Source organism: Melospiza melodia, chromosome Z (assembly GCF_035770615.1).
Source record: "Melospiza melodia melodia isolate bMelMel2 chromosome Z, bMelMel2.pri, whole genome shotgun sequence".
Taxonomy (NCBI): Eukaryota; Metazoa; Chordata; class Aves; order Passeriformes; family Passerellidae; genus Melospiza; species Melospiza melodia.
The window spans coordinates 12,379,952-12,405,186 of record NC_086226.1 but is presented as its reverse complement, the minus strand read 5'-3'; the positions used below and the strand labels follow the sequence as shown (position 1 = coordinate 12,405,186).

General features: G+C 41.3%; 1 protein-coding gene across 6 annotated transcripts in view; it reads right to left on the bottom strand.

Annotated features, from left to right (window-relative positions):
- The window catches only part of EGFLAM (EGF like, fibronectin type III and laminin G domains), a 76,536-nt gene that overhangs the window by 48,521 nt on the left and 2,780 nt on the right, over window positions 1-25,235 (bottom strand). For 4 of the 6 annotated variants that reach the window (XM_063180136.1, XM_063180138.1, XM_063180139.1 and 1 more), the window contains exons 2-6: window positions 12,450-12,559; window positions 10,437-10,520; window positions 9,310-9,336; window positions 4,874-4,991; window positions 4,417-4,552 (exon numbers count right to left, since the gene is read on the bottom strand). In XM_063180136.1, coding sequence (XP_063036206.1) covers window positions 4,417-4,552; window positions 4,874-4,991; window positions 9,310-9,336; window positions 10,437-10,520; window positions 12,450-12,559 — 475 coding nt within the window. Of the gene's footprint in view, window positions 1-4,416; window positions 4,553-4,799; window positions 4,823-4,873; window positions 4,992-9,309; window positions 9,337-10,436; window positions 10,521-12,449; window positions 12,563-25,235 lie in introns of those variants that run through there. The other 2 variants (XM_063180135.1, XM_063180141.1) reach the window with 2 other exon arrangements.

Below are 25,235 nucleotides of genomic sequence, written 5' to 3'. Positions count from 1 at the left end.
TGCTACTTCTCCAGAATGCTCCGTGTGTGAACAAAACAGTATGAGATGAAAACATGGCAAACAGATGGGGAAGGGAACACAAATTCAGCTGGTGAGTGCATCCAGGGCAAGCCAGCTCCCATGTTCCCTGAGATGGGAACATTTTGTTGAAAACTATCTTCATGGTCCTTTTCTTTATGTTTTATTTCAATGTGTTGTCAACTTTTACACTGGAAGGGCTCATTCTGATACCACTTTTCCCATTTTTCTGCAGCAGTACATTCCCCAGCACAGGGGACAGCACCTTGCAGGGCAGCTCCAAGCACTGTATCTGTGACTGGGGAAATCAGACACCTTCCATGGACATTGCCTGATGCAGCTCTGCATCTCCAACACATAAATGATATGCAGAAAAAAAATCTAACACAAGTCATAGTGCTTTTAAGATAATAAATATATGGCTAAAGCAAATAAGACTGGATGGGTATAAACCAAGGGCAGAATTCCATGACAAATGTACCCAAAATTTTGGATTATTGCTTTATGTTGTAACTTGGGAACTGATTCAATCCAAGAAGGTAATTCTTTCTGATGCAGAGAGCAGCAATTTTATAGTGACTTGAACTTCCTTTTAAAATCACCTGGAAATTATTTAAGTGTGAGGCACCCCCTAGCAATCCAATTTTTCTAACGTTTCTGATTGTTCTTCCATGCTGTATTTGTACTCATCTCAAGGGAAAAATTCATCTTAAAATGGTTTTTAAAAGTATTCCAGCAAATAATAAATATGATGACAAGTACAATACATCATCATTTGCGATGGAAAAATGTCTTGTATAATATACTGCACTACAACATATTATTTTTAGTAACTATTATTATTTCACATTACTGTGACACTTTGTGCAAAATATATCAACTGATATATGCCAGGCCATCTGTGAGGAAAGGAAAAGTGAACAATTTTGGTAACTTTTTTTCTTGTTAGATATTCTTCTGATACAATATAATGTTGTTAAGCACTTCCTCCCTAATATCTTTCACTCCTCCTTCTTCATCAGTTACCTTCTCCTTCAAGGAGTTAATCTCACAAGCAGTGAGCTAAATACTGAGTCAAATATGCCTGTTTCGTCCAATAATCAGGGAAACAGTATTAAAAGTATTTTTTCCTAGACACTGGGAGGTGTCTCCCTGGTCAGATCTGTTGTTTCAGGTTCTTTGCAAACAAAAGCAAACAATGACTGTCTGGTTCAGTGCAGTGCCAGAGATAGTTCAGCAGGGAATGGATTCAGGGGTAGAATTTTCTGGGAGGGAGAGGGAAGGCTTCAAACTAATCAAGAAATCTGTGCGCAACACTATGCTGAATCTGCACCATCCTAACATCTGAATACTAATAAATCTCCCAGTTTTATCAGCAGAACCTGACTAGTTCATTGCAGCAGAAGTTTCATGTCACTACCAAGATACTGAAAAATTTCCTTTGCATGCCAAGATTAATATTAAAAGCTTTTGATTTCATCTACATACCAATGAGATGAAAAGAAAGTGACCTGATTGTTTTAGGGCATGTGCTGCTAAACACAGTGGTTCTGTAGCTGCTATGTGGCTGTAAAAATTCAGGTAAGTTAATCACCAAGTTTAAAAGATCATGTAGGCATTCAACGGATTAAAAATTTGAGTATTTGAGTGAAAATATCCAAGACATTTTTAAGAATTAATTTTGCATAGCATCTTTAGGAAAAACACCTAAGCTCATATGCTTAAGTCTGGGGTCTCACTTTAGAGACTTCCATAATAATGTAATTTTTCATTAAATACTTTTCACCATTAACCAATAGAATATTTACATTGAGCCTAAAAAGTCGCACGGACATATATATGTCTGTTTTATTCCCTTAGAACTATCCAGTGAAGAATGAATCCTACAGTCTCCTTCCAGACTTCCAGCATTTAGACAAGTGGGATTGTGATCTCCTTAGCATCCTCTGCTAGTCAGCAGCACAGTAGAGTCTGAATTAGCACAGCTCATCTTTTACCCGAAGCTGTCGGCTACCCTCCACTGCCTGTACTGAACAACTACTTCCTTGGATGCCAAGGGAAGTCCCTTAGGCAAGAGCTTAAATAAAGCACCATATTTAGACCCTGAGTAGAGACGGGATGCAGCTAGTTCTGGTTCTGATTAGATTCCTGTATCTCAAAACAATTAATATACTGAGTTTTCATGAATGCAATGAATTTCACCAGTATCATAGCTGAGCAATTGAGAGGAGTGCTTTGTCCCAACATGTTTTTCCTATTTTTAAAATCATAAAGTTAATTCTAAGGAGATGGAAATTGCTTAAATAATGTCAGAGTTTTTAGGCATTTGTGCAGTGCCCAAGAAATATTACAGATTTGCATTAGAAAGTTATTAATTTTGCAAAATCACAGGATAATGGTGTATTTCTTTGACATTAGAGGACCTAATTCTAATTTACTTGAACTGATTTGTTTTAGTCTTACAATGGTTTAATTTACTGGCTTTAACTCATGATAATACATTTTATAGTAATTAAAACTATATGCAGCGAAAGACAATGAAGCTTAAAGTTAAATGTTTACCTTTAGCTGCCATTAGGGCTTATGGCTCATTGAACTTACTCCAAATATACAACCAAGTTTCCAAGGCTAAGAGAGCATAATCCCAAGATTAACAAAGGCACTTTCAACTTAGCTTTAAACCTCAAACTAAACAGTTAATCAAAACATTTTGCTGTTAGCAAATTCTTTCCCAAAGTCTAAAGCCAATGAAACACTGAAATTTCAATCACTTGCATCTTTTGACCTAAACAGCGGCTTTCCACTCCCTGGCTGAACAAAAACATTCAAGGGTCCACTTTTGGTGTGTCAGATAGAGATGATGGTGCCCACTTCTTCCATTAGCAGGCTCCTGGTGCTATGAAGAAGTTTACATAACCCTCCAGGTTCCACTGTGCAGTCAATGAGAGGGCAACAAAATCCCTTCTCCATCAACTGAGAAAATGAGAGAGAAGAGATGGAGAGAGAGCAAAAAGCTCAGATAAAAATTATGTTCAAAAATAGATATTGAAGAAATTTCACTGTAGGTCTACAGCAGACATTACACAAAGGAGATAAGGATCTTCAGCTCTCATATCCTGCCTCGCAGTGCACTGAATATTGGATGGCCTCCAGCTAAATGTGGGGGCTTTCAGCCCAACAAAGTGCACCAGTTAACAAGTAGGTTTTAGGTCTGGGTATTCTTTTTGCTATATCAATATCTTTTTGCTATTCTTTTTGCTATATCAATATCTTCTAGATTGTACCCATACTTTGAAAATCAAGTTCTTCCTGTGTGTTCTAACAACAACAATTCTTTTTAAAAAATTACTATGCTTTCCTTAAGAACAAATTTTTTTGACCTTTTACACATTTGAGTAGTTTAAGAATCAATTCTCTCTTTTCCAGGAACCTCAACTAAAACCTCTAATCAAGTATTTGCTCAAAGGATTAAAAGGGTGAATTTTACATTCACTGTAAGGGTAAACACGGAGACAAATAGATTTCTATGCAGATATTAGCTCACACACACATATGAACAGTCAAGTACAAATACTTGTTTATGGTTGCAGATACAATCACCTCCTCCTGGCCCTTTTAATGCAGTTTATAAAACCAATTTGACTGGAAACTTCTGACAGTTCAGTTCTATTGTTGAGAATTTTAAGAGTTCATCATAAAAGAACAAAAAAGCACCCCACCAACACCCCACTTTTCCGCCAGATCTAAACAGAGAGATCAACATTTCATGTAAACTTGATTAGCATTAGCATAACAAAGCAAGTCTAAATTCTGCAAACTCAAGACAAAACAACTTCATGTTCAAGAGGCGTCTGGGTCTGGTACTGGATTATGTGATTTTTTCCTTTAGGGGCTACAGTGTTGGGTGGATGATTGGGCTGGATGATCTTGAAGGTCCCTTCCAAAACTGATATTTCTATGATATTATAACTTTTGTCAGGTAAAACTGTCAAACACACTGAATTTCCAGTCCTCAGATTATTTTCTAAAGCAGCCCAGGGAAACCACTCTGCCAAACATCCTTTTCTCAGCATGATTTGACAGCATTTGATAACAGGAGAAACTTAAAACTTCATTAATCCAGGCCGCTGTTAGAGGAAACAGATCAAATCAGACCTTATTTTTTTTTCCATCAGAAAGTACAACTTATTGGTGATTTTATAACAAATTGGATCCTTTCTGGTTTTGTCTTTAAATTTCCATGGTAATTCAACACACACTGAGAGGAAAACTAAGCATACAATACAAAGTAAATAAATCATATCTATATGCAGTTGAACAGTGCAATTGAGGTTAAAAAAAACCCCAAAACACTATAGTGCTCAAACACTGAAATTCAGACTCCACTAGCAAACTTGCCTGATAAACTCCACCATGTAGTACTGGATGGGAGAACTTCCTTCACTCACTCCAGGCTTCCAGGACAACGCAACTTCTGAATCAGAAACCACCACGATCTGGGGCTGATAGGGTGGCGCAGGAGGCATGCACTTATCTAAGAAGAAGTGCAAAGGAGCAGCATTAGAGAAGCAGCTGGGTTGCTGCACACAACACCCAACACACACAGACTTAGCAATCAAATTCATAGGCTTCTCCCCTCACGCTATTGCCCCTCTAAAACCCTACATGTGTGGAAAAGTACCAGTGAAATACCATGATGCTGCACACGACAGAGGTCAGGTGTGCGTGCTACAGGCATCTGCCCTGCCAGTTGTGCAGCAGAGCCCTGCAGGCAGAGTTACCTTGGGGTAAAGTTGTCACCTCCCTGGGCATCTGCCCTGCCAGTGGTGCAGCAGAGCCCTGCAGGCAGAGTTACCTTGGGGTAAAGTTGTCACCTCCCTGGGCATGCTGGGCCGTCCTTTCCCTGCCCAGCTGTACGCTCCAACGCTAACGCGGTGCACAGTGCCCGGCTTCAGGTCCCCAATAACAACATCCTGCCAAGTCAAGAGCAGAAAAGCACGTTGTGACAGCACTTCTGTGTGTGCTGTGAGCTGGGACCCAGGGGTCTTTCATGGTGTTTTCCCTGTACTCTCCTTGGGAGATTGTCCCCTGCCCAGTACAGCTCAGAAACAACAAACACAAATAGAATCATGTTTCCTCTCAAGCTGCAGCTTCGCCCCAGGGGAATCCACAAGGTCGACCTGGACCCATTTCTCAGCATAACTCATAAGGTTGCAGATATTTGCATTTTATATCCAGCTTTTTCAATGGTGAAGTCAAAGGCACATATTATTCCCTCTGTTGAGCCAACTGCTAGCATTTGGTATCAGTCTGGTGTGTTTTCCTCTTTTTTTTTCTTGTTTGTTTTTATTTCTCTTTTAAATTCATAAAACCTCCTGAGAGTAAAGCAATTTGATGCAGTGTGAACTGATGATCCTTAATTTCTCACGGAGCAGAGCCCTATCCCATCATCTCTCACAATTTTATGAGCTCAGCTAACAGCCTTGACCTGAAGCAAGCATTTCCCTTATTTGTCCTTCTGCCATAAACACAGAAAGATTAACCCACAGACAACTACCGTAAAGGAGACAGCGCTCAGCTCTGTGTGGAGAGCTTGAGCTGATGAATACTCTTCAGAGGAGCCTGTTCAAATCTCCCAGAAAATAGAAAACATCACCAAAACATTACATTTCATCACTGACTGCTTCACATAGCATGGATCGGCATCAGACATTTAGATCTGATCTTTAATGGAGAGTACATACATGTGTACAGAAACTGAGTATTCTTTACCTGCAGCCTACCTGGAATGCCTATGTTAATCCCAGACTTATGAATTTTGACAGCATATACAAGGAAAGAGAAATATCAGGTTCTATACCACAGACTGTTATGGTGTGAAAAATAAGCACTTACAAAAAATCTGTTTTACAGCTATTATTCTTCTGGGTTTCATTCTCTGATGTTAAACACATTAGTCACAGTGTATTTGAAAATGTAGAGTTCTCACTTTTCTTCATATTGGAACAAATCTGCACTTCCAGTTGCATTAAAATAGTAAACAATCCCAAAATTTTATTAACTGCTAAATTTCCTTTTGATGGTCTTTTGGAAAAAAACACTTCCTCTCTACTCTTTGGGGAACTTACATTATTACTAAAACATTGTTCAGCAACACCCTGCCATCTGTCATTTCTGTGGACCTGGTTTTGGAGGTCCAACACTGATTTCCTATTAATACAGATCACTTGACCACTATCTTGTTTTTCCATCATTCACCCTTGATCTGCTCAAATGATCTGGATAGGTCTGAAATGACTCTGAGATGATAACAATGCTGGAATAGTAACTGTCCAGAGAGAGGCAGCAAGAACGCTCACTCTGAAAGATTAATCTGGGTGTTTCAGTCTCATAGCTGGAGGGCCTGACATCTTTTACAATGTGATCTGAGAAGCCAGTTGCTGAAAACCCTGTACCTCCTTCTGGTGACAGAACTGATACCCTGCTCCGGCCTTTCTATCCTCCATGACATACATACTGTCTGTCTGCCCTTAATTTATCTGCATTTTTTTCCTGCCAGTATTCCTCTTTATTACACTTATGCTTATGAGGAAAAATCCTTCATTTATCTGTCTCACTATTTTCACACTATTCAGGAATAGTATGAAATAGAACTTGGCCCTTGGAGAGAGTTAGATATTCATGTATGCGCCTCATATTATTAGTCTACAATAAACTGAACTGAGAGAATTTCTTTGAGTTCCTGCCCAGTCAAGATCAAAGCCCTGACATCTGCTAAGGTATTCAGCAAGTTCAATGTGTGTGCCCTCAAAACCTCAGCAAGGTGTACTCATGTCTTACACTCATGGCTACCTGCCTCCTCCTGCAGTGCCCTCTCCATGAACACAGCCCTGGAACACACAGTGAGTATCTCTGAAACCAAACATCTCATCTTCAAGGACAGGGATATCAGTGAATAAGTAAAAATTCAGGACACCATCAAGCTACCCTAACCTGTGGCAATGTCAGGGAATACCCTCCTCACACCAGGAACATTTTCAAATCAGATTCTGGAAAAGAAACACAGTTCATTGTGCCCCACTGTCCAGTAGCCTTGGAATACATAGTTATTTTATTTTTTCCTTGTATTTCAAAGACAGGTCTTAAATCCAAGTTCTGTCCCTCTCAGAAGAGACAGAGCAGCCTCACAGATAACAAATTTAGGTAGTATGTGGAAGAGTTATCCTCATCATTTTTGTAGTGCCCCCTCCACTCAGCTTAGCTCTATATTTTGAAGCCTGATGCCCCAAACTCAACACTCAATTACTGATGACGCTTCAATAGTCACCAGCTTCACCTTCTTGCCTTGCACAATTCTCTTGCTAAAATCCTGAAAAATGACATTTGGTGTTCTCGTTACAATCTCACATTGTTGAACAGGGTGAGGCAATGTGATGCCTTTTTAGCGGCAGGAGAGCCAATTTTACATGGGTTATCCCATATATCCCTCCCAGCCCTGCCACACTGCTTCCCTTTCCTACAAGTGTGTTGAAATTGTGAGGCTCAGTAAGCTGCCTCACAGAAACCAGGATTACAAATTGTTTTCCAGAGGAATGTCTGTTTTCTGTTTTGTTTTAATCCAAAAGACCATCAAACCAGGATTACAGCTGCAGGAACTGAGCTGGTTTTAATGACACTCTCTCCCCTGGCGACAATTCCTTCCCTGAACTACTGGTCTCAGCTGGTCACTTCCCATTTTGTACTGGTATGTTTGTGATTTGACAGTGGGCAGTGCTGCTCTCCAGGGCTCTGTGCCCAGCCTAAAACCTCCCACCTTTAGAGCCTACTAATTTTTATTGATTTTTCTTGTTTTTTATGTGTACTGGACTTCCTGAATATTATGCCCCATTAGAACAACTGCCTGTACTAAAAGGAACTGCATCTGCACTTCCCCTGGCTGCTGTCACTTACATATTCTCTGCTTTACGATGATATAATACACAATAATACATTATCCACTTTGCTAATACACAGACACATAAACAGGAACATGCAGTGCAAATCAGCTCTTGCTGCTAAAGCAGTCCCACGTGGCCAAGAGAAGCCTCCAAGAAAGCAGCAGGGTCACACCAGCACCAGGAGAGGAGTGATGGAAACATGAACTATGCAGACTTAACCACAAAACTATTGCAGATTTCTGTTGAGTTTGGTATGAATACAACAGAAAGCATTTCATCGAGAACACCACTTCCTGGAGGATTAATGACAGCTGGGAACTGATTAATCCCAGCCATTCATACTTCTCCACAAGTACCCCTCAGAAGTGTTATTTTTATCAAGCAGGAAAAAAGTGCCCAGCATGGAACCTCAGTTCTGAAATGCCATAATCCAGACTCAGCTCATCTAGGATTGAACCAGATAGTCCTGGTTCAAGTGCATCCTGAGGACTCAGCCTCCTGTAGTCCAAACAAACTCCCCTTATTTCAGACCACAGAAGCTCTGTGAGCTCCACCAACCATGTGAGATCTCTCTATTCCTAAAATAGCTCTCAGAAAACAAAAGTTTGCAAGAGGCTGTTGATGCTAGGGATTTCAGTTAAACACTGAAATTTCTGTCCTTCTCCCATCCAAACCCAAGCACCTCCTGCTTGCTTCCTGCTCACAATAAACCCAACCTGTTTACTGCTCACAGGAAGCAGACTGGACTGAGTGCAAGACTGGAAATAATCAATCTGATTAATTCACCAGCTGCAAAGCCATTAGGAGAGTTGGTATTTCTTTCAAACTTGTTTTATACTAGTAGCTAGTCTCCCACTCCTTCCTCCTGGGTGTTGCAAGGCTGGCCTCTTCCTGTGCTCCTCCTCCTCCTTGGCTCTCTCTGGACTGGCTCAGGTTCTTCCCTCTTCACCTCCTCTCCAAATGCCAGACTTTGTTCTTCGCTTCTGCTATCTGCCTGACTACTTGACTGTCCCCATAATCTCTAAATCCTCACTGCCTGGATATATCTCATTTTTTACAAAATTTACTCCATCAAAACAAGACATCCATAGATACGTCTGGTTACTGAGAAAAATTCATTGCTAAAAAGGGAGCTACTTTGCCTATACGTATCCACCTTGTCCACCTGTGGATTTTGAGCTTTTTGAGACTACTATCTGCTACATTTTGACCACAAAAGATCATGTGTAAATGCTACATAGAATCAACTTTTGACATCAACTTTTGCATATGTCTGTGGAGACACCGAGTCAGAAACATTCAATTTTATTTTTAATCACATCTGTGACCAAGTTTCATGTGAAGCAATACTTACAAAAATTGCTTGTCCTTCAAGTTGACCCTGGGAAAAAGCAAATAGGACTTGTTAAAAACTAAAATAATAAAAAGTGATGGCAAAAACACATAAATAATGGGTCAGGGAATTAAAACAAGACCAATGCTCCAGCATATAGCAGTCTATGTGGCTGTTAATCATCTGCATGACTACGGGGATACAGACTTTCCTCTCCCACTGATTAAGAAGCACTGCTGTTAGGATTAAGATAAAAAACCAGTGCTGTTTGATCTTTCTCAGCACTACTAACAAAACTAGTTTTTAAGAAACAAAAAAGGCAAGAAAGGAATACAGAGATAAAGATAAGAAGGGAGAAAATAATGCATGAATAAAGAAATGATATATCATGACAACAATATTGTTTTATTCGCTGTGATCCCAGAATCCTGCAGAAGTCAGAACTGACAACCAGAGTGATGGAAACCTGCAGGAAATCTGAGCACCCTCCTCACTATTGCTTCTAGTGAGGAACTGGGGCAGAAAAAGGGAAGGAGGAAAGAGAAGGGGAAAATGGGAAAAAAACCCAAAGCTATAAAAGGAAAAATATAACTTTAAAAACAATGGAGAGCAATGAGAAAAAGTACTCCTTTCAAGAGCAAAATAAACACCAGCAACTGGGGGAATCTTCTAGAATATGAACTTGCAGAACAGCAACTAAAGTGGCCATATTTCAGGAGGCCACAGTCTCACACAGAAACAGAAACACTCTGTGTGTTAATCACACAGCTGTGTCAGACACTGCAATACACATACAGTGATAATGCAGCTCTCTCTCACAGACTCATGCAATTCCACCCCTTGCATGTGTGAAAATGCATGCATTTAAGATTAAAAGTTCTATTTTAGTAGATTTCCTGACAAAGGTCAGTACTAGGAAGCTGAGAGCAAGTCCCAATAGTTTTACATGATAAAACGGTAAGACAAGAAGGAGGAAAAGTGCATCACTCAAACACAAAAACACTGTGATTTCCTTCTGCTCAATATCCAAAGCAGATTTGCGACTTGGATCCTCACCACCATATTTCACAAGACTACAAGGAGACAGTTGCAAGTTTCCACTTGCATGTTCTGCTCCAGTGGTCTGATTGTTGAAAAGAAATACTCACCATGCTAATCATATCCAGACTCAGGGGAACATCGTGTGAGAGCTGTTTAACTGCTTTGTCACCTTCAACTTCTGAGTAAAAGACCTTGGGAAGAAGATATAGTCAAACCAGTTACAGCAATAGCTCAGTATTTCAGAATAGCTTAAGAATGAGTGCACCAGTGCATCACTCTCATACTGAGGACAGAATGTGAGCCCATGATCCCCTGCCTTTTCAAATGCAGGAAAAGCTGAAATCCTTTAATACTCCTTACATATTTGCTACAAGTTGTCAGTGTGACCAAAGGACACCATCACACAGTGAATACACCTACCTAATGTGGAACACAGTTGTAGTGCTTGTAGCATAGGCCTGAGTTGTTTCATTGTGCATCATTTGTCTGTGGTTGACATGGACAGCTGAAGAGCTGTGGGACTAGTCTGCACTACACAGACACCTTATTTCATGCAAGAAAAATGTTGACATTTCATGATTATGACATTATAAAAATTGCTCTATCATAAAATGTCTCTCCATGTCTGTTGCCACTGGGGACTAATGAGACAGACAATCAGCTTTCCTGTGCACATAGACCCAGAGATGCCAGAGGGTCAAGACACTACAGTGAAGACATTTTGGGTAGAGCACTATTGTTGCTGCTTGTCATTGGTTTTATGATCATGCCACACACCAGCTCAAGGCTTAATAAAAGAAGCGGAGCTCAGATTCTTGATCTGCATGCATGAAGAGTGACCACTGTGTATGACTTAGGCCACTTACTCCCTGCACCTCTGCTTTCACAGAGAAGGGTGCACCCAGCTACACACAGAGAGTACCTGAGGTAGCTCCTGGCTGTCAGCAAGTCTTTTTGGAGTTTTAGACTACTATATGCTAGTTCATAGCACTTTCATAACAATAAAATGAACTCTGCAGCTGGGCTACACTGGTGCCATTTACAAGACTTGTGGGATAAAGGAGCATGTGTACCAGAAATGTCTATTGCAGGGATTTTTCTCTTTATCTTAGTGTACATTAATAGTAAGGTACTCAGTAGTATTCTGCTTCCCACCTTTTTACATAAAGCTGAATTTTGGGCATTTTATTTCTGGAAATTTCAAATCTGTCCACAGAAAATGCTAATAAGAAAAACTGCTATTCAGGTTTTTGGTTGTTGAGAGGGAAAGCAACACATTCTAGTCAACATCTCGCACCTTTGGTCCCAATTTCTCACTGACACACTTCTGTTTTGGGACTGAGTTTCATTGCCATGGAATACCTGTTAAAACAATACCTAACAAAAATGAATGAATGGCATGTTAGTGCTCATTGTTTTTCTTCTTGCACACTAAAATACAGTAACCAGTTTAGCCTAGCCCTTCTCTTTTGTCCTATAGGCAGAAGGTAACATGACAGAGGCTTGATGGGGGTCAGAGACTTCCCAAAAAACTGCTGAGTGCAACAGGAAAATCATTCAGCTTCTTTAACAGAAACTAACTTCTGAGGTAGGGGGGAATAAAACAAAAGCCCTTTTGATATTTATGGCTGCAGGTGGGTTCCCAGGGACTCTATGCAGCACAGTACCTATCTAGGAAGAGATTCCATGAAACAGTCCTTCCCTTGTACCTACTGCAAATCTGGGAAGTTTTAGAGGCTTAGTTTGAAAACATATTCCTGCTAAAGTAATCCTCAGGCTGAAAGTACAAGTCAAAGGATCTGCATGACCCTTACTTGCACAGTGCAATATCAACCTGCTCTGCTCCACTTTACTGTTTTATCAGAGAGCACTTGAAGGAAAACCACAACAGAACAGCAATCTATATCCACTGCAGGCCCTTGGCATCCAATCCAAATGCCCATCACAGCTTGTTTCGAGAACATGAGCTGCTTGTTTTTTAAGGTTACAGCTCAGTCCCTCAAGCCCACTGTCCCCTGGCTGTTTTCTGGGCAGTGGCACTGTTTGTGAGGAGCAGGAGCTGTGCTGCTGGGTTCAGAGTGTGCAGCCTGGGCCAGGCAGCAGCACAGAGCATCACTTACCGTGTACCCTGTGACGGTGCTCGCGTGCTGCTTTGGCATCTTCCATTGCACACTGAACGCCGTGCAGTTCAGTGAATCCAGCAGAATATCCAGAGGAGGCCCCAGCCTATCTGCTAAAAACAAAACAGCATTGTGTGAGGAGCCATAGGACAAAACCCCTCTCCTTTTGCTGCCTGGCAGGTACGTCTTTGAAGAACAGGCCTGTGCTGCTCTCACTCCAAACTCCAAACACATACCACTACTCAGATTTGACTTGGATGCCCCTGTTCCCTCTCCATTTCTGACTTCCAAGGTAGCAGTGGAACACCAGGAGAGGGGGTGCAAAGGGGGACATCTCCTCCTCTTAGTGGGCAAGCTGTTGCTTAGCTTAGGAGCACCCAGTGCTTCAAGCAATGCCACTGAACAACTCATAGGCCTTTACATTTGTTTGTGACATGCTGGATACTACCCAGGACCCAAAGACAGTGACATTCACACATTCATACTGCTTGTACAGTACAGTACAGCTGTGGCAGAGATTTGGACTACTGGGAAGGTCTCCCAGGAATGGTCTGAAGACAGCACTTCTCATACACCACAGGTGTAAGTCAGTATGGACATCTTTGGGGAATGAAAATCCAACTGTGTGGAAGAGAGCCAAGCCATGCCACGTTCCCTGGGTCCTCACCCATTTTCTTCATTAGCACGGACTTAGTTCCATGGATTCCTGTTTGGCCCAGTGGCTCTCAACACAGCATATGCTACCTCCTATGCTCACCTTCTTCCCTGCACTCAGCAGTAGCAGGAACCACACACCACCTGCTACCTAAAGGAGTGATACACCAGGGCTGGTGTATCAGTGGCCACTTAAAAAGCATTTCACATTCAGAAAACAGCTTTCCAATCTTCACAACACCCAATGAGACGGATTAGCATTTCAGCTGCATTAGTAATAAGGAAGAAAGAATACCCCCTAAACATTCACTCTTAACATATTCATAGCGTCCTTGTGTTACTTTCTGGGGAAGCTCTATGAGACAAATTTGCTGGAAGGCATAGTTGCTTAAATAATGAATTTTAACCAGCAATGACAAATAGTCATGTAAGGCAAGTTTCAAATTCATATTCTGAATGCACTATAGGCCAATAACATTATTTACTGAAAGTATTTGGTGAATAATTTGGAACAACAAATAAATTTGAACAAAATGCAATCCATTTGTAGACTATCTGCAAACAGAGAGACTACATCTGTTTAATAAGGAGCCACATAATGAATTATTCACTCAGCCCTAGAAAACACTACTATCTCCAGGTTGCAGATGATGAAAGAGACACAGAGAGCCAAACAGTGACCTCAGTTACACAGGCCTATAAATTGTCACTGTGGAGTAAATACAAAGCCCTGGACTATGCCAGGGAAAACAAGAGCAAGGAGCCAGAGAGGCCTATATTTTTATCCTCCCTGTTTAGCTATCCCTAGAAGTTAGGGAATTCCCCTAACACAACAGGGATATGGCTGGATGCTTGCTTGGGAGCCAGGAATAAGCACCATCAGCCCGAGAAGTATCTTTGCAAGCAGCCTCAGGTGATGGCCAGGCTCAGCACACACTGCATCCTGCCCTGTCTGTGACAGAGCCGTGTGACAGGCAGGCACATGGCACCAACACTGCAGGGAACCTGCTGCCTCATGCCCACACCAGCAGCCAAGAGGAAGAGGAAAGCCAGTGGCAGCTGTGACCCCTGCACAGAGTTATTTCCTGGGGAGGCTAGAGGGCAAGGCAGAGGGGAGTATCTCATGCAGCATGGCAGCCCCAGAGTCCTCTGCTGTCACCACTCCTGGCCTGACAGCCCAGTGATGTGCATCTGGGGATTCAGAGTCACTTCTGCTCGTCAGAATTTCGCACAACCTGGCAGAAAGTAAAAAATGTCCATTTCTGGACTGAACTTTCCCTTCTCAGCCACGGCAAAGTGACAGCAGGATCTGACACAAGCACTGTTTGTGGCACTGAGCTGCAGGAGATGTCATGGCTTTTGAACAACCATATCAAAGAGGTTTGTCAGCTGACCACAACTGCTGCAGCACATGTCACTGCTCTACTGTCAAGCCATTTTGAGATAAACCTGAGCTTAATATATTTTGCATGATTTTACAGAGCATCATGTATTAAACACACTAAACACAGATATTGAAGCTGGTCTAAACATTTACATCTTTATGTCAAACGTCATGTTTAGACTATTAAAAATAATAAAGAGTTTTCAAGGGTAAAACTCTTGGGGTATTTGTAGTTTCTCCCACAACTGGGGTCAGAATTTGGTCTTCTCAAAACTCAGCATGAAACCTCTGTTAATCTGGTAGGACCAGGCACAGTGCAAAACCGCAACAGAGCCTCCTCCCCTGTGCACCCTGTGGATTGGGAATCTGCAGACGAGGGGGGTGAGACATATCCACTACTTGTACATGCTCTGAAGATCTGCCTGAGTGATGATCCCCCTGCCAGTGCCCTCTGCAGCTGGGTCAGTGAATACCTATGAAGGCATGGAGGTCTGCTCTGATCATAAAGAACAAGGAGCCAATTTATATAAACAATAAAATTAAACATGTTTTGTACAAACACAGTCGTTCTCCTTTCTGGCCCAACAGGCACAGACAGTTCAATACTGTCCAAAATGCTCTTATGATAATGGAAGCAATGACTCCAGTGCCATGCAAAGGAGCCATTAATCAAGGGGGAGCACTCACACACATATATTATGACAATACATTGAGAAAGTATATCAAACACAAGAACTTAATGAGGATTTAGCCTCATTAGATTAACAATGTTGAACTGACAATGTTGTGTTTAGTCTTCTGCTTACAGCTATTTTCCTTCCCGTTTATATGTCTTTGGTTCCATACTTTAAAAATATGCAAAAAACACTAAACCAGTAAAAAAGTCACCAAAGAAGCTCTCCAAGTAAGCTGAAGAATACATAAGAAGTCTTCCTGAGGTGGAGTAAATTTTGCTATTTCAAAATAATGACCCATTATTTAAATTTCTGCTTCACAAAAGCAACTCAAATTAAAAATGGTGAAAAAGCTCATGCCATCAATACAAGTGTCACTTTTATTTGGCTCTCACTGCCACATACAACAGACTCTGCCCAAATATTAAACACCCATGGGCTACCATCAGGGTGGCCACAGGCTAAAGGTGTGCCTCCTGGGAATGGCCCCCAGCTTGGGCCCACCAATGGTGTTATCCTTTACTGCAATGACGAGCTGAAATTATTTGCTGTGAGGGTGGTGAGGCACTGTCACAGGCAGCACAAAGAGGCCATGGATGCCCCAACCTTGGCAATGTTCACAGCCAGGCAGGAAAAGGCCTTGAGCAACCCAGTCTAGTGGGAGGTGTCCCTATGGCAAGGGGATTGGGATTAGGGGGTCTTTAAGGTCCCTTCAACCCTTGAGCATGCTACCATTCTACCAGCGCCGTCACTGAATCCACCAGCAGAAATGTCACTTCCATGTCTGCCCCTGTGATTTTGCGCAGTTACCTCGGGTACACAGCAGAAACACTTCCAGTGAATCCACCCTCTGCTCCCAGGCCAGCCATGCTGGCCTCGTGCGGGGCTCAGGAGCAGCCACCTCATCCGGATCCTTTCCTCCAGCTACCCCAAAAAAAACTGCTTACACAGGAAGCTCTTCCTTCCTTTCTTCTGGTCATGGACTGAAACCAAAATCTTACTACAGTGATGAACAGTTGTGAGAAAAAACCTCAACTTCAAGCCAAATACATTTCTAATGCTCATAAGCTTCACATTTGAAGCACTTTGGATGAACTGGATAAAGCTTATCTCTACTAGTATATACTACTAGTAGTACTATTTTAGAGCAAATTTCAAAACTGATTCAAATTTAAAATTAGATTAAAATACTAGTGTTTGAAAACAGTTTTAATCTTAAATACTGATGAATGGAATATCTGAAAGGATTTGTATTAGAAATCTTTCTTTTAGAATTTTAATCATATTTTGAATTTAATCTTTTCTTTTTAGATGTTGTTGCTGTATCAAGGCATGCAGGTAGTCACAGTTACATGCAACATGCAAATTCACTGATACAATCCACATGCAATAATACAGGAATACATTCAAGGGAAAACAGATGGTTAATTTCATCTTTATGAGTTTGTAGTTTGGAAAATCAAACTATATATACTACATTTTCTGTACTACTCTTAACGAGAGAGCACAAGCCAATGAAAGGAGATAAGCATTTCACTATTTTACTCCTAAATCTCTATGGGTAACAGCCTAGGAGGTACTGAATGAAGGGCTGCTTATTTTCCAGGTTGATGTGTCTCCCATTTCATGAAACAAGTGAAACTTGTTGATGAAATGCCAGCTGTCACTACTAAAATGTCACAATGAAAGAAAAGAGGAGTAAAAAAAGCTCAAGAAAAACAATTCCAACTAATTTTAAATTGAAGTTTTCTGGAAAAAAAAAAACACTTTCCAGAAATACCTCTGAATTTCTTCTGTTTGAAACATTATTTGTGTTCACCAATTCACAAGAAAAACCCTCTACGAATTTTATTAAAGTCGCATTTTATCATTGTAATAGCTGTTTTTGAAGGAAAAAAGTCTGTCCACTCCAAGAGGTGAAACAAAGTGTAGAACAGCCCATTCACTCTTTCACTGAAATATTGGTGAAATTCTTATTTATTAAACAGTAAACAGTGATAAGATCTTTTGCTTGCCTTATTTTACAGACTGAAAGTTATGCAAACACCACAGTGGAAGGAAGACAATGTGACAAACTGAAAAGGTCAGGAAATTCTAAATGAAAAAAATATGCCATCTTTAAATTTCTTTGAAGCCTTTTCCAGCTCCCACTGCCCAGCTGCAGTATGTAAGAGAGCAAGAATGTCGCAGCCACAACAACTACAAAGGACAAGGACTCAAAGCTGGAAAATCTCAGCCAGCCTGTCCTGGTTCTGCACCCGGAGCAGCAACATCCACACACTGAAAATCTTGATAGTGATTTCTCTGAATGAATCACCTACCACTGCATCAGATCCTGCAGCAGAGATGGCAGGTAACATGGTCCTAGAGAGGCACCATGGTTTTGGATTAAAACCACAGGGCACAAATCATTGGAGAGACTAACCTGACCTTCATTAGTCCTTTAAAAATACTGCAAAAGAAACCACAACTAAAATAAAAATCTCTCAACATTTTAATAAATAACAGGCTTGGACTCATGTGATGTTTTGCTGATGCTTATATAGCATCTGTTATCTGCCCCAGGGACAACTGAGGTGACAGTCACTGGGATTTTTATAGCCCAGCAAAGGGGAATGAAGGATACAGAGCTCAGAACTTAAGCTACAGTGCAACACCATGAATCCCATTAAGAGCAAACAGGCACAATGTCACTGGTGGCTTTGTCATGGCTTTTCCTGCTGTACCTTGGCCCTGCAGATCACTGAACAGAAAGGCAGCAAGGGGAAGTTCTCTCCTTGCACTCCTTCCTGGAGCAAGGCTCTGCTCCCAGGAAGGCTCCAGCTGCAGCAAAGGGAAGGAGAGAGGAGGTGACCTCTGCACAGTGCAACAGGGACTTCCACAACTGAAAAGGAAAACTAGTAACTACTTTAAAAAAAAACCAAAACACTTTTGGAGAGCTATATATAAGAAATTCTGGCAATGGATGGTTATGCCCTGGACACACTTTTGAAGAACTCCAGGTGCTGAAGGTTATAAAAAGCAGGGGACATCATATCTCAGAGCAAAGTTTGTAGCTGTCTTGCCCTAGTCAAAATGAGCACATCAGGCAGTCTCTAGGCAACTCTTACAAGCTTGTGTTTTTAATAATTACTGCTCAGAGGCCAGTTTGATTCACACAAGTGCATACATTCATACCTTGTACCTGCACCTGGATAACCTGGTGGAAGGTGCCTGTAAAAACCCCCTCCAAGACACTCCACTTGCATAATTTCCAGTGCATTTCTGGAAGTCTGAGTCAAACCTAGCACTTACTCCTCTAAAACCAGGCTTGTGCTTTGCCCACTGAAGCCCCAGTGCTGGGGCACGGCTGTCGCAGCTCCTGATATCTCTGCAGCACCTTGGCCTGGCGGAGGAAATTGATAACCAGGTTCCTGTCCTTGGAGAAGGGATGGGATGGCACTGAGGCTCACCTCTCCCTTCTCCAGCCTACAAGCTGCTCGAGTGCAAAGCTCAACACTTTTCCTGGCTTGGGATTTCCAGTCTGGGCTCCAACCTGCCTGGTCCCTGAGGATGTGTCCAGTGACTGGCAGGCTGCAGCCAGCCCTGCCTGCTGCCAGCACACTGCCTGCCCTGCCACGGCCTGCCTTCCCATCAGCTGCTTCAGCAGTTCTCAAAGCAACAGTACATCACCCTGCCTGTGTGATAGATTTTGTAAGCAGTGGGGTGGGCTGCGTAGGAACCAGCATGCCAGTACCATATCCTGGCATCTCCTCCCACCTCTTTTGTCTCATGGGTTATGCCTCCGAGGTGCTAGGAAGCACTGTGGAGGAGCTTCACAAACCACAGCACTTCAAAAAGTAAAAACGCCAATGAAATTTTAAAAATGCCAAATAAATAACTTGAAAATTTATTATCCCATTAATATCACTTATTTTTCAGGTGTTTGCTGTCCAAATCTTATTAACTCAATGGAACACATGGCAAAATTGCTCATGAGAGTTGAAAAGTGTTCTCCTTGATGTACCTTAATTGTTCGCTTTATCTACTACACATTTCTTCCTTGCTGAAACCCAGAACAAAACAGTTCTTGAAGAAACATCTTACTTGGTACAAGAAAATAATTAAAGGGGAGCTTCCTGAATAGTAGTCAGATAGAAAAAAATTACAATCAGACAATCACACATGCATTACATACACACATGCAGAAAGATTAAAGTGTAAAGAGGACAAAGCTGACCATGTGACAGGCCACAAATGTGCAGGGGAAGGATGTGACACATGAAGCATTTGGGTTCCCACAATCCTTCCAAGTCCTGAGTGACTGTTTTGAAGCTCATTATTCATGGACACAAATGATCTGGTCCTGCCCCAGAAAGTATCACAAAAATCAGCGTGTGGGTTTATTATCCCTGAGAATCTGGCACAGGCCTCATAGAGGTACACAACACAAAGTGCAGTAACCTCCCACCAAACACTTTATACTGAGCACAATGCCAGAAAACACTAATTTCTCTGCAGAAAGCAGAGTAGTTGGCCCAGTTGGTGTTTTCAGTCCATGACTGGGTGCAGGAGAGCTCAAAGGAAGCTAAACCTGCAAGGTGAAACAGACATTTTCAGGAGATCCTCGTGACACTCTGCAAAACCACAGAGGGAGCGAGGCTGGAAGGCATATTTGGAGATCACCCAGTCCAAACCCCTGCTCAGAGCAGGCCCAGCTGCACCAGGCTGCCCAAGACTTTGCAAAGAGAGGTTTGAATATCCCCAAGGACAGAGACTCCATTGGCTCTGGAGGCTAAATTCTCAGTCACCCTCACAGTAAAAAAAGTATTTGCTCATGTAAAAGGGAATTTCCTGCTTTTCCTTTGTGTCCACTGCCTTCAGCCCTGCCACAGGGCACCACTGAGAAAAGCCTAGTCCCATCTTCTTTACTTCCTCATCATGTACATACACTTGTATGATTCCCACAAGTATTTTACTTCTGAAGAAAATCTGGCATCTTCTCAAGGAGCAGGAAATTCTTCCCCAGCTCAGTTCCTCCATAAGAAATGGGATCATTTCAATACCTTCTGCAGTCAGCAAGTCTCTCTATTCACTAACACTATCAGTAAAACCAGAGGAAATTCTTTGTCTGTACTAAGTGACTGAAATAACTGTGGTTTTTAAACCTGAATCCCTGCACTGATTTAGCGTGGGACACGGCCTGTGCTTTCAAAGAACCAGCAACAAGCAGCAGGATGTGAGAGCTGAGAGACCGACAGGGAAGGACAAAACCCTCTTTGGTGCAAGAGACAATGAGACATGGAAATATATCCCAGCATAAAGAACAAATACATGACCCAGGCACAGCTATGATGTCCACACAGCTATGATGTCCACACAGTATCTAATGCTCCCTAATCCTCTCAAAGCATTCCCTGCTCACTGCCTCCTGCAGCCTGTAGAGTCCAACCCTTTGTCCCAAACCTCTGCGAGGGCCACCTCATGCAAACTATGCCCTTTACTTGGCATCAGCTGGTCCAAACAGCTCACTTTTTTCCCCTTTAAAGCCCTTTTAGGTGCTGTCTTGTTCTTTGTCCAGAAAGAACTGCTTATATTCTGCAGGTTTCTTCTTCCATCCTGTGCCCCTATGGCTCTGCAGGGGTAAATGGCCTCACCTCACTCTCCTGAGGGAGTCTTTTGGCACACACATGGACAGAGAAACAGTTCTTCACTGCCAAGTTCAACTCTGCCATTGTGACTGATCAGTTAAGATGGGAACATTAGCAACCTGCACACCACAGGTTTACATGGGAACAAGAACACCATGAAATGGGAATGGGAACTAAAAATGCCAGCAGGACACCAATCTCCATGCATGGCTGGAGTATCAGCTGCAATGCCAACATCTCCATAAACAATCATCTCCATAAAATGCCTTCTTATTTTTGGAAACATGTTACCTTCTCCTGTAATTGTCTAGAAAGCAGAATATGAAAGAGACCTCACATTTCAGTTCCAAGGAACAGATTTTGGCTTCTGCAATCTCTAATTAAACCACAAAAATTTTGGTCCTAGACACATACTTTCCATCATGTACAGTTTGACGGGTTTTGTTCACAGCTTGGCTTCTTTTTTCCTAAAATGATACTCTAGCTGAAATTTTTAATGCATAAAAGCAATTAAGCTTGAGTGAAATACTGTATAATTTTTGCCCTTAGGATTTTTTATCAAAAGATTTTTTTGAGTGTAAAAACACAAAGCCAGTCTTGATTTAAAACTTTGTATGTGCAACAATACCTCTGGCACAGCAGAAAGATCAGAATGATTTCTGTAGTATGATCAACATTCACAGGATGTTCATTTCCCATCATTTTAGAAAGACAATTTTGCAAGTTCCAAATGTACATAGGTATTGATATATACCATCGTTTTCATAGATGCCAGCAATTTTAACCTACTTTTAAAATTGAGAGAGGTTTGAAGAGTAATCTGTTTTAGGATTCTTCCAGCTTCAGAGATCTTTCTGTGCAAATAACACTGGATTGACTATCCTCTGAGGATGTGGGGAAACTCAGACCCACTCAGTGTCCACATCTCAGAAGAACTGCTCTTGACATGGCTGCTGTCTGCACTGGTGTATAAAATGTGTCTATTAGCTGTAAGGTTAACATATAAAAGGGGGAAGACACCCTATCACTACTTGGGGATACACTCAGAAAGTCATGTTCATCTCTTGGCATCTGCACACAGTTTCTATTTCCTTGCTTTAAAAATTATCCAGGATTACTTTGGCAATGCTTGAGTGAGACACCTTTTTAAGAAAAGAAAGCCAGTGCATTTTGGCTATCCACCTACAGTGATCCAGCCCAGGAGAAGACAGGGTTTCTCCCACGACCACATTGCTGTCCTATCCCTTAAGAACAAATGGCTCCCTTTATCAATATCATGTGGATTTCTTTTTCATTAGAGGCCAATATCCTGAGGGACTTTCCTCAACAGTAATCTTTACTCCCGACTGTACTACCCTGTGTTCAGTGGAGGAACTGGCATGAACTTGGTGTATTTCACACTATACACCTCTCACCTGCAGAGTTTTATGGATCATCACACAGCATATCATTATCTAGGTCTGAGTTAGCCACCTGGTTGTGCAAAAGCTTTCCTCCTAAGCCTTCAATTTTCAGTGGCTTATGGCCTCCTGAAGCAGTTACTTTCAAAGATGAATTCTGGTGCGCTTGTTCTCAGCTCAGCGGCTCTGAGAAGTCTGAAAAAGTAATGTTGATATTTCACTGTGGTTTGAATGGTGACATTATCTGAAATAACTAATCTGGTTGTCATGTGAAAGCATGTCCACTAAAAGCAAAAAATAAAAGAAAAAATCTTGCCTAGCCTTACCCAAAAATATTTCCTTTCAGCTGGAATTAGTCATGAAGAAATTTTATTCAAGATCACACATCTAACATAATCTCCTGTGTCCCTGTGATTTAGGAAGTCTTTTGTTACGCAATCATAGGCCACCATCACACATTCACTGATAAATATGGCACCCAACTGTACAGTCAACAATGAAATAATAAATTCTGCAAAGATCTATTCATAGCTGCTTGCTTAGATTACAGGTATCTTTAATATCCTTTAATGACTTTTTAATATGAAAAAGTTTCTATAAGCATTTGAGAGTTTCATTTCCTTGTGATGGAAAAGTTGTGAAAGGGTCCTCTCAGTCCTGTTTTGAGGACATGAAGCAATAATAGTCACCTTTTTTGAATTAATTTTATTTTCAATTTTAAAAAGAGTATAAACACATATTAAAAGAGACTAGAAACATGCAAAAATTTGAGTGCCAATTTAAGCATGAAGTTACAAACTTCCAAGTATTCTCTGAGCTAATCAATGAGTTTTAAGGGGCACTGAAGAGAACTCAAATACTGAAATTTTCCAGTTTAAGAAAACAAGGTACTATTCTGTTCCTCAGCATGTCTTTTGGGTGACTGACACTCAGAATCTCTGCCATTAAGTTCAAGGTGAGTATCACTATTGGATGTGTTCACCTCTAATGAGCTGCAAACAGTACACAGTGCTGTGTCCTGCCTAGTCCAGTGTCACTGAGAGAAAAAGAGGGGTTTTTTCTGCAAGGTACGCCACAAGACACCGTGAAAATCACCCACACATTATCACTCAGTTAAACCCTGGAAGCATTGACTAAAATTGGGGTACAGCTGTGATGAGCACCCTATAGGAGTATTTTCACTGTCTAAAGTGGCATGGTTGGAAAAGGATAAAAGCATAAAAACACTCCATTCCTATTTTTAAAAATAAGAATCTGGCCTGTGAAGGACTGGCAAGCCATCAAAGACAGGCTGTGACAGCCTCAAAGGCAGAAAGATTTCCCCAGATTCACTGTAGTGCCCTAACTCCAAAACAACCCCTCCTCTCCAAAGCATCACTGTGAATCCCAGTATCTGGTATAGAATGCCTTGGTTTATTTTACCCTTCTGAACACTGGTGGAAGTCTGAATAGTCATTTCAGACATTGGCATTGGCAAAATGTGCCAACAAAAAATATTTACTGAAAGTTTCCTTGTACAGAGAAACATTGCAATTACATGATGGAAAGGGCACAAGACATTTTGCTGCAAGTGAGACTAACTAAAGTCAGAAAACATACTCCAAAATGAGTAACAGTGACACACAGAGTAACATGCTCAAGTGGACTAATTCACCATATTCATATTGCTGCCCTGGAAAGTATTCTCAGAATGCTCCTGTCTGCATGACGTAGTGATGTGACTGATCAGAATTTACAGCCCATGGATCCCAGAGGTACAAGAGGAACTCCAATCAAAATCAAAATGTCACATAATGTTGTGATGCAACTTACACCTGAAGGTGACAAACAACAAATACATATATAATAAGTGCTTGATTTTATTGGTGTTGAATAAATCAGGCATTTTTGAAACTGTAAGAGGATGATACTAATCTTCCATCAAATAAATTATTCACATCTTCTTTATTAGTTCTAGCTCACAGGTATGCATAGACTCTGACAGCTCTACATCCCTCACATTAGGAATCATTCAGCTTCCAAGTCATTCCTCTTCTCAGACACTTCACATCCAGCAGCAATTCAACCTTACCCTTGCATGCTTTACATGTGGGATTAATGATGACAGTGAATAAGAATTCATCCTATTGTTGTTCCAAAAAACTGTAATATTTAAAAACTCAAATAAGCACCTTCTCTCCCAAAGACTGTTGCATTTTTCATATCTGTAGACCTGATTTCAAGGCAGTTTGACCTATTTTGCATTTTTCATATCTGTAGACCTGATTTCAAGGCAGTTTGACCTATTTTGATACATAAATACGGCTAGAATTTCAGAAGTGTTATTTATGTAGCAGCTCTTATTATACTCAGATTTTCTAAAGAATTCAAGTATCCCAGTGCCAAATCCATTGGAAAAAAAAGTAATTTACTGTAGTCCTGACCAAGGATCTGTACTCTTTTGAAACTCTGGCCCTGGTATTGAGCGCTGCTCTCTTGTAAAGTCTTCAGGCTTTAACTGGTCTGATTCCTCCAGCACTTCCACAGAAAGCTGGTGATATCTACTGCTGTGGACATCTGGGAAAGAGATACAAGCCAAATTCTTTATTTATATTAGCTGGCAAGCATAATATATTTATAAAAGGAGAAGCATTCCTAAGCATCAGATATGATTATTTTTACTCTCCACGCAGACCATCTTACCCATTTTATTATTCTACAGGGCGTTGGAATTTTACACTCTGTTACTAAAGAAGCATCAATGCAATAGAGTGCAACAACTTTATGGAATGAACATCCACAGGACTGGTCAGCTCTTTTCCCTAAAACTCTCTAAAATCATACAACCATTAAAATTAAATACTGTGTTTATATTAGTAGCAAAGGAACACATTGGGAGCTAGCTTCAGACTCTCTATTCTTCAACCAGTTGAAACTTGAAACAGAGATGGCAAAAACCTGTGCCTTTGCAGAAGGCAAAAGCAAGAAAACGATGTGAAAACAGCAGCATGAGTGCCAGCTTCTGGGAGTACAAGATATAGAGAATCCTAGGCTAATCTGTTCCC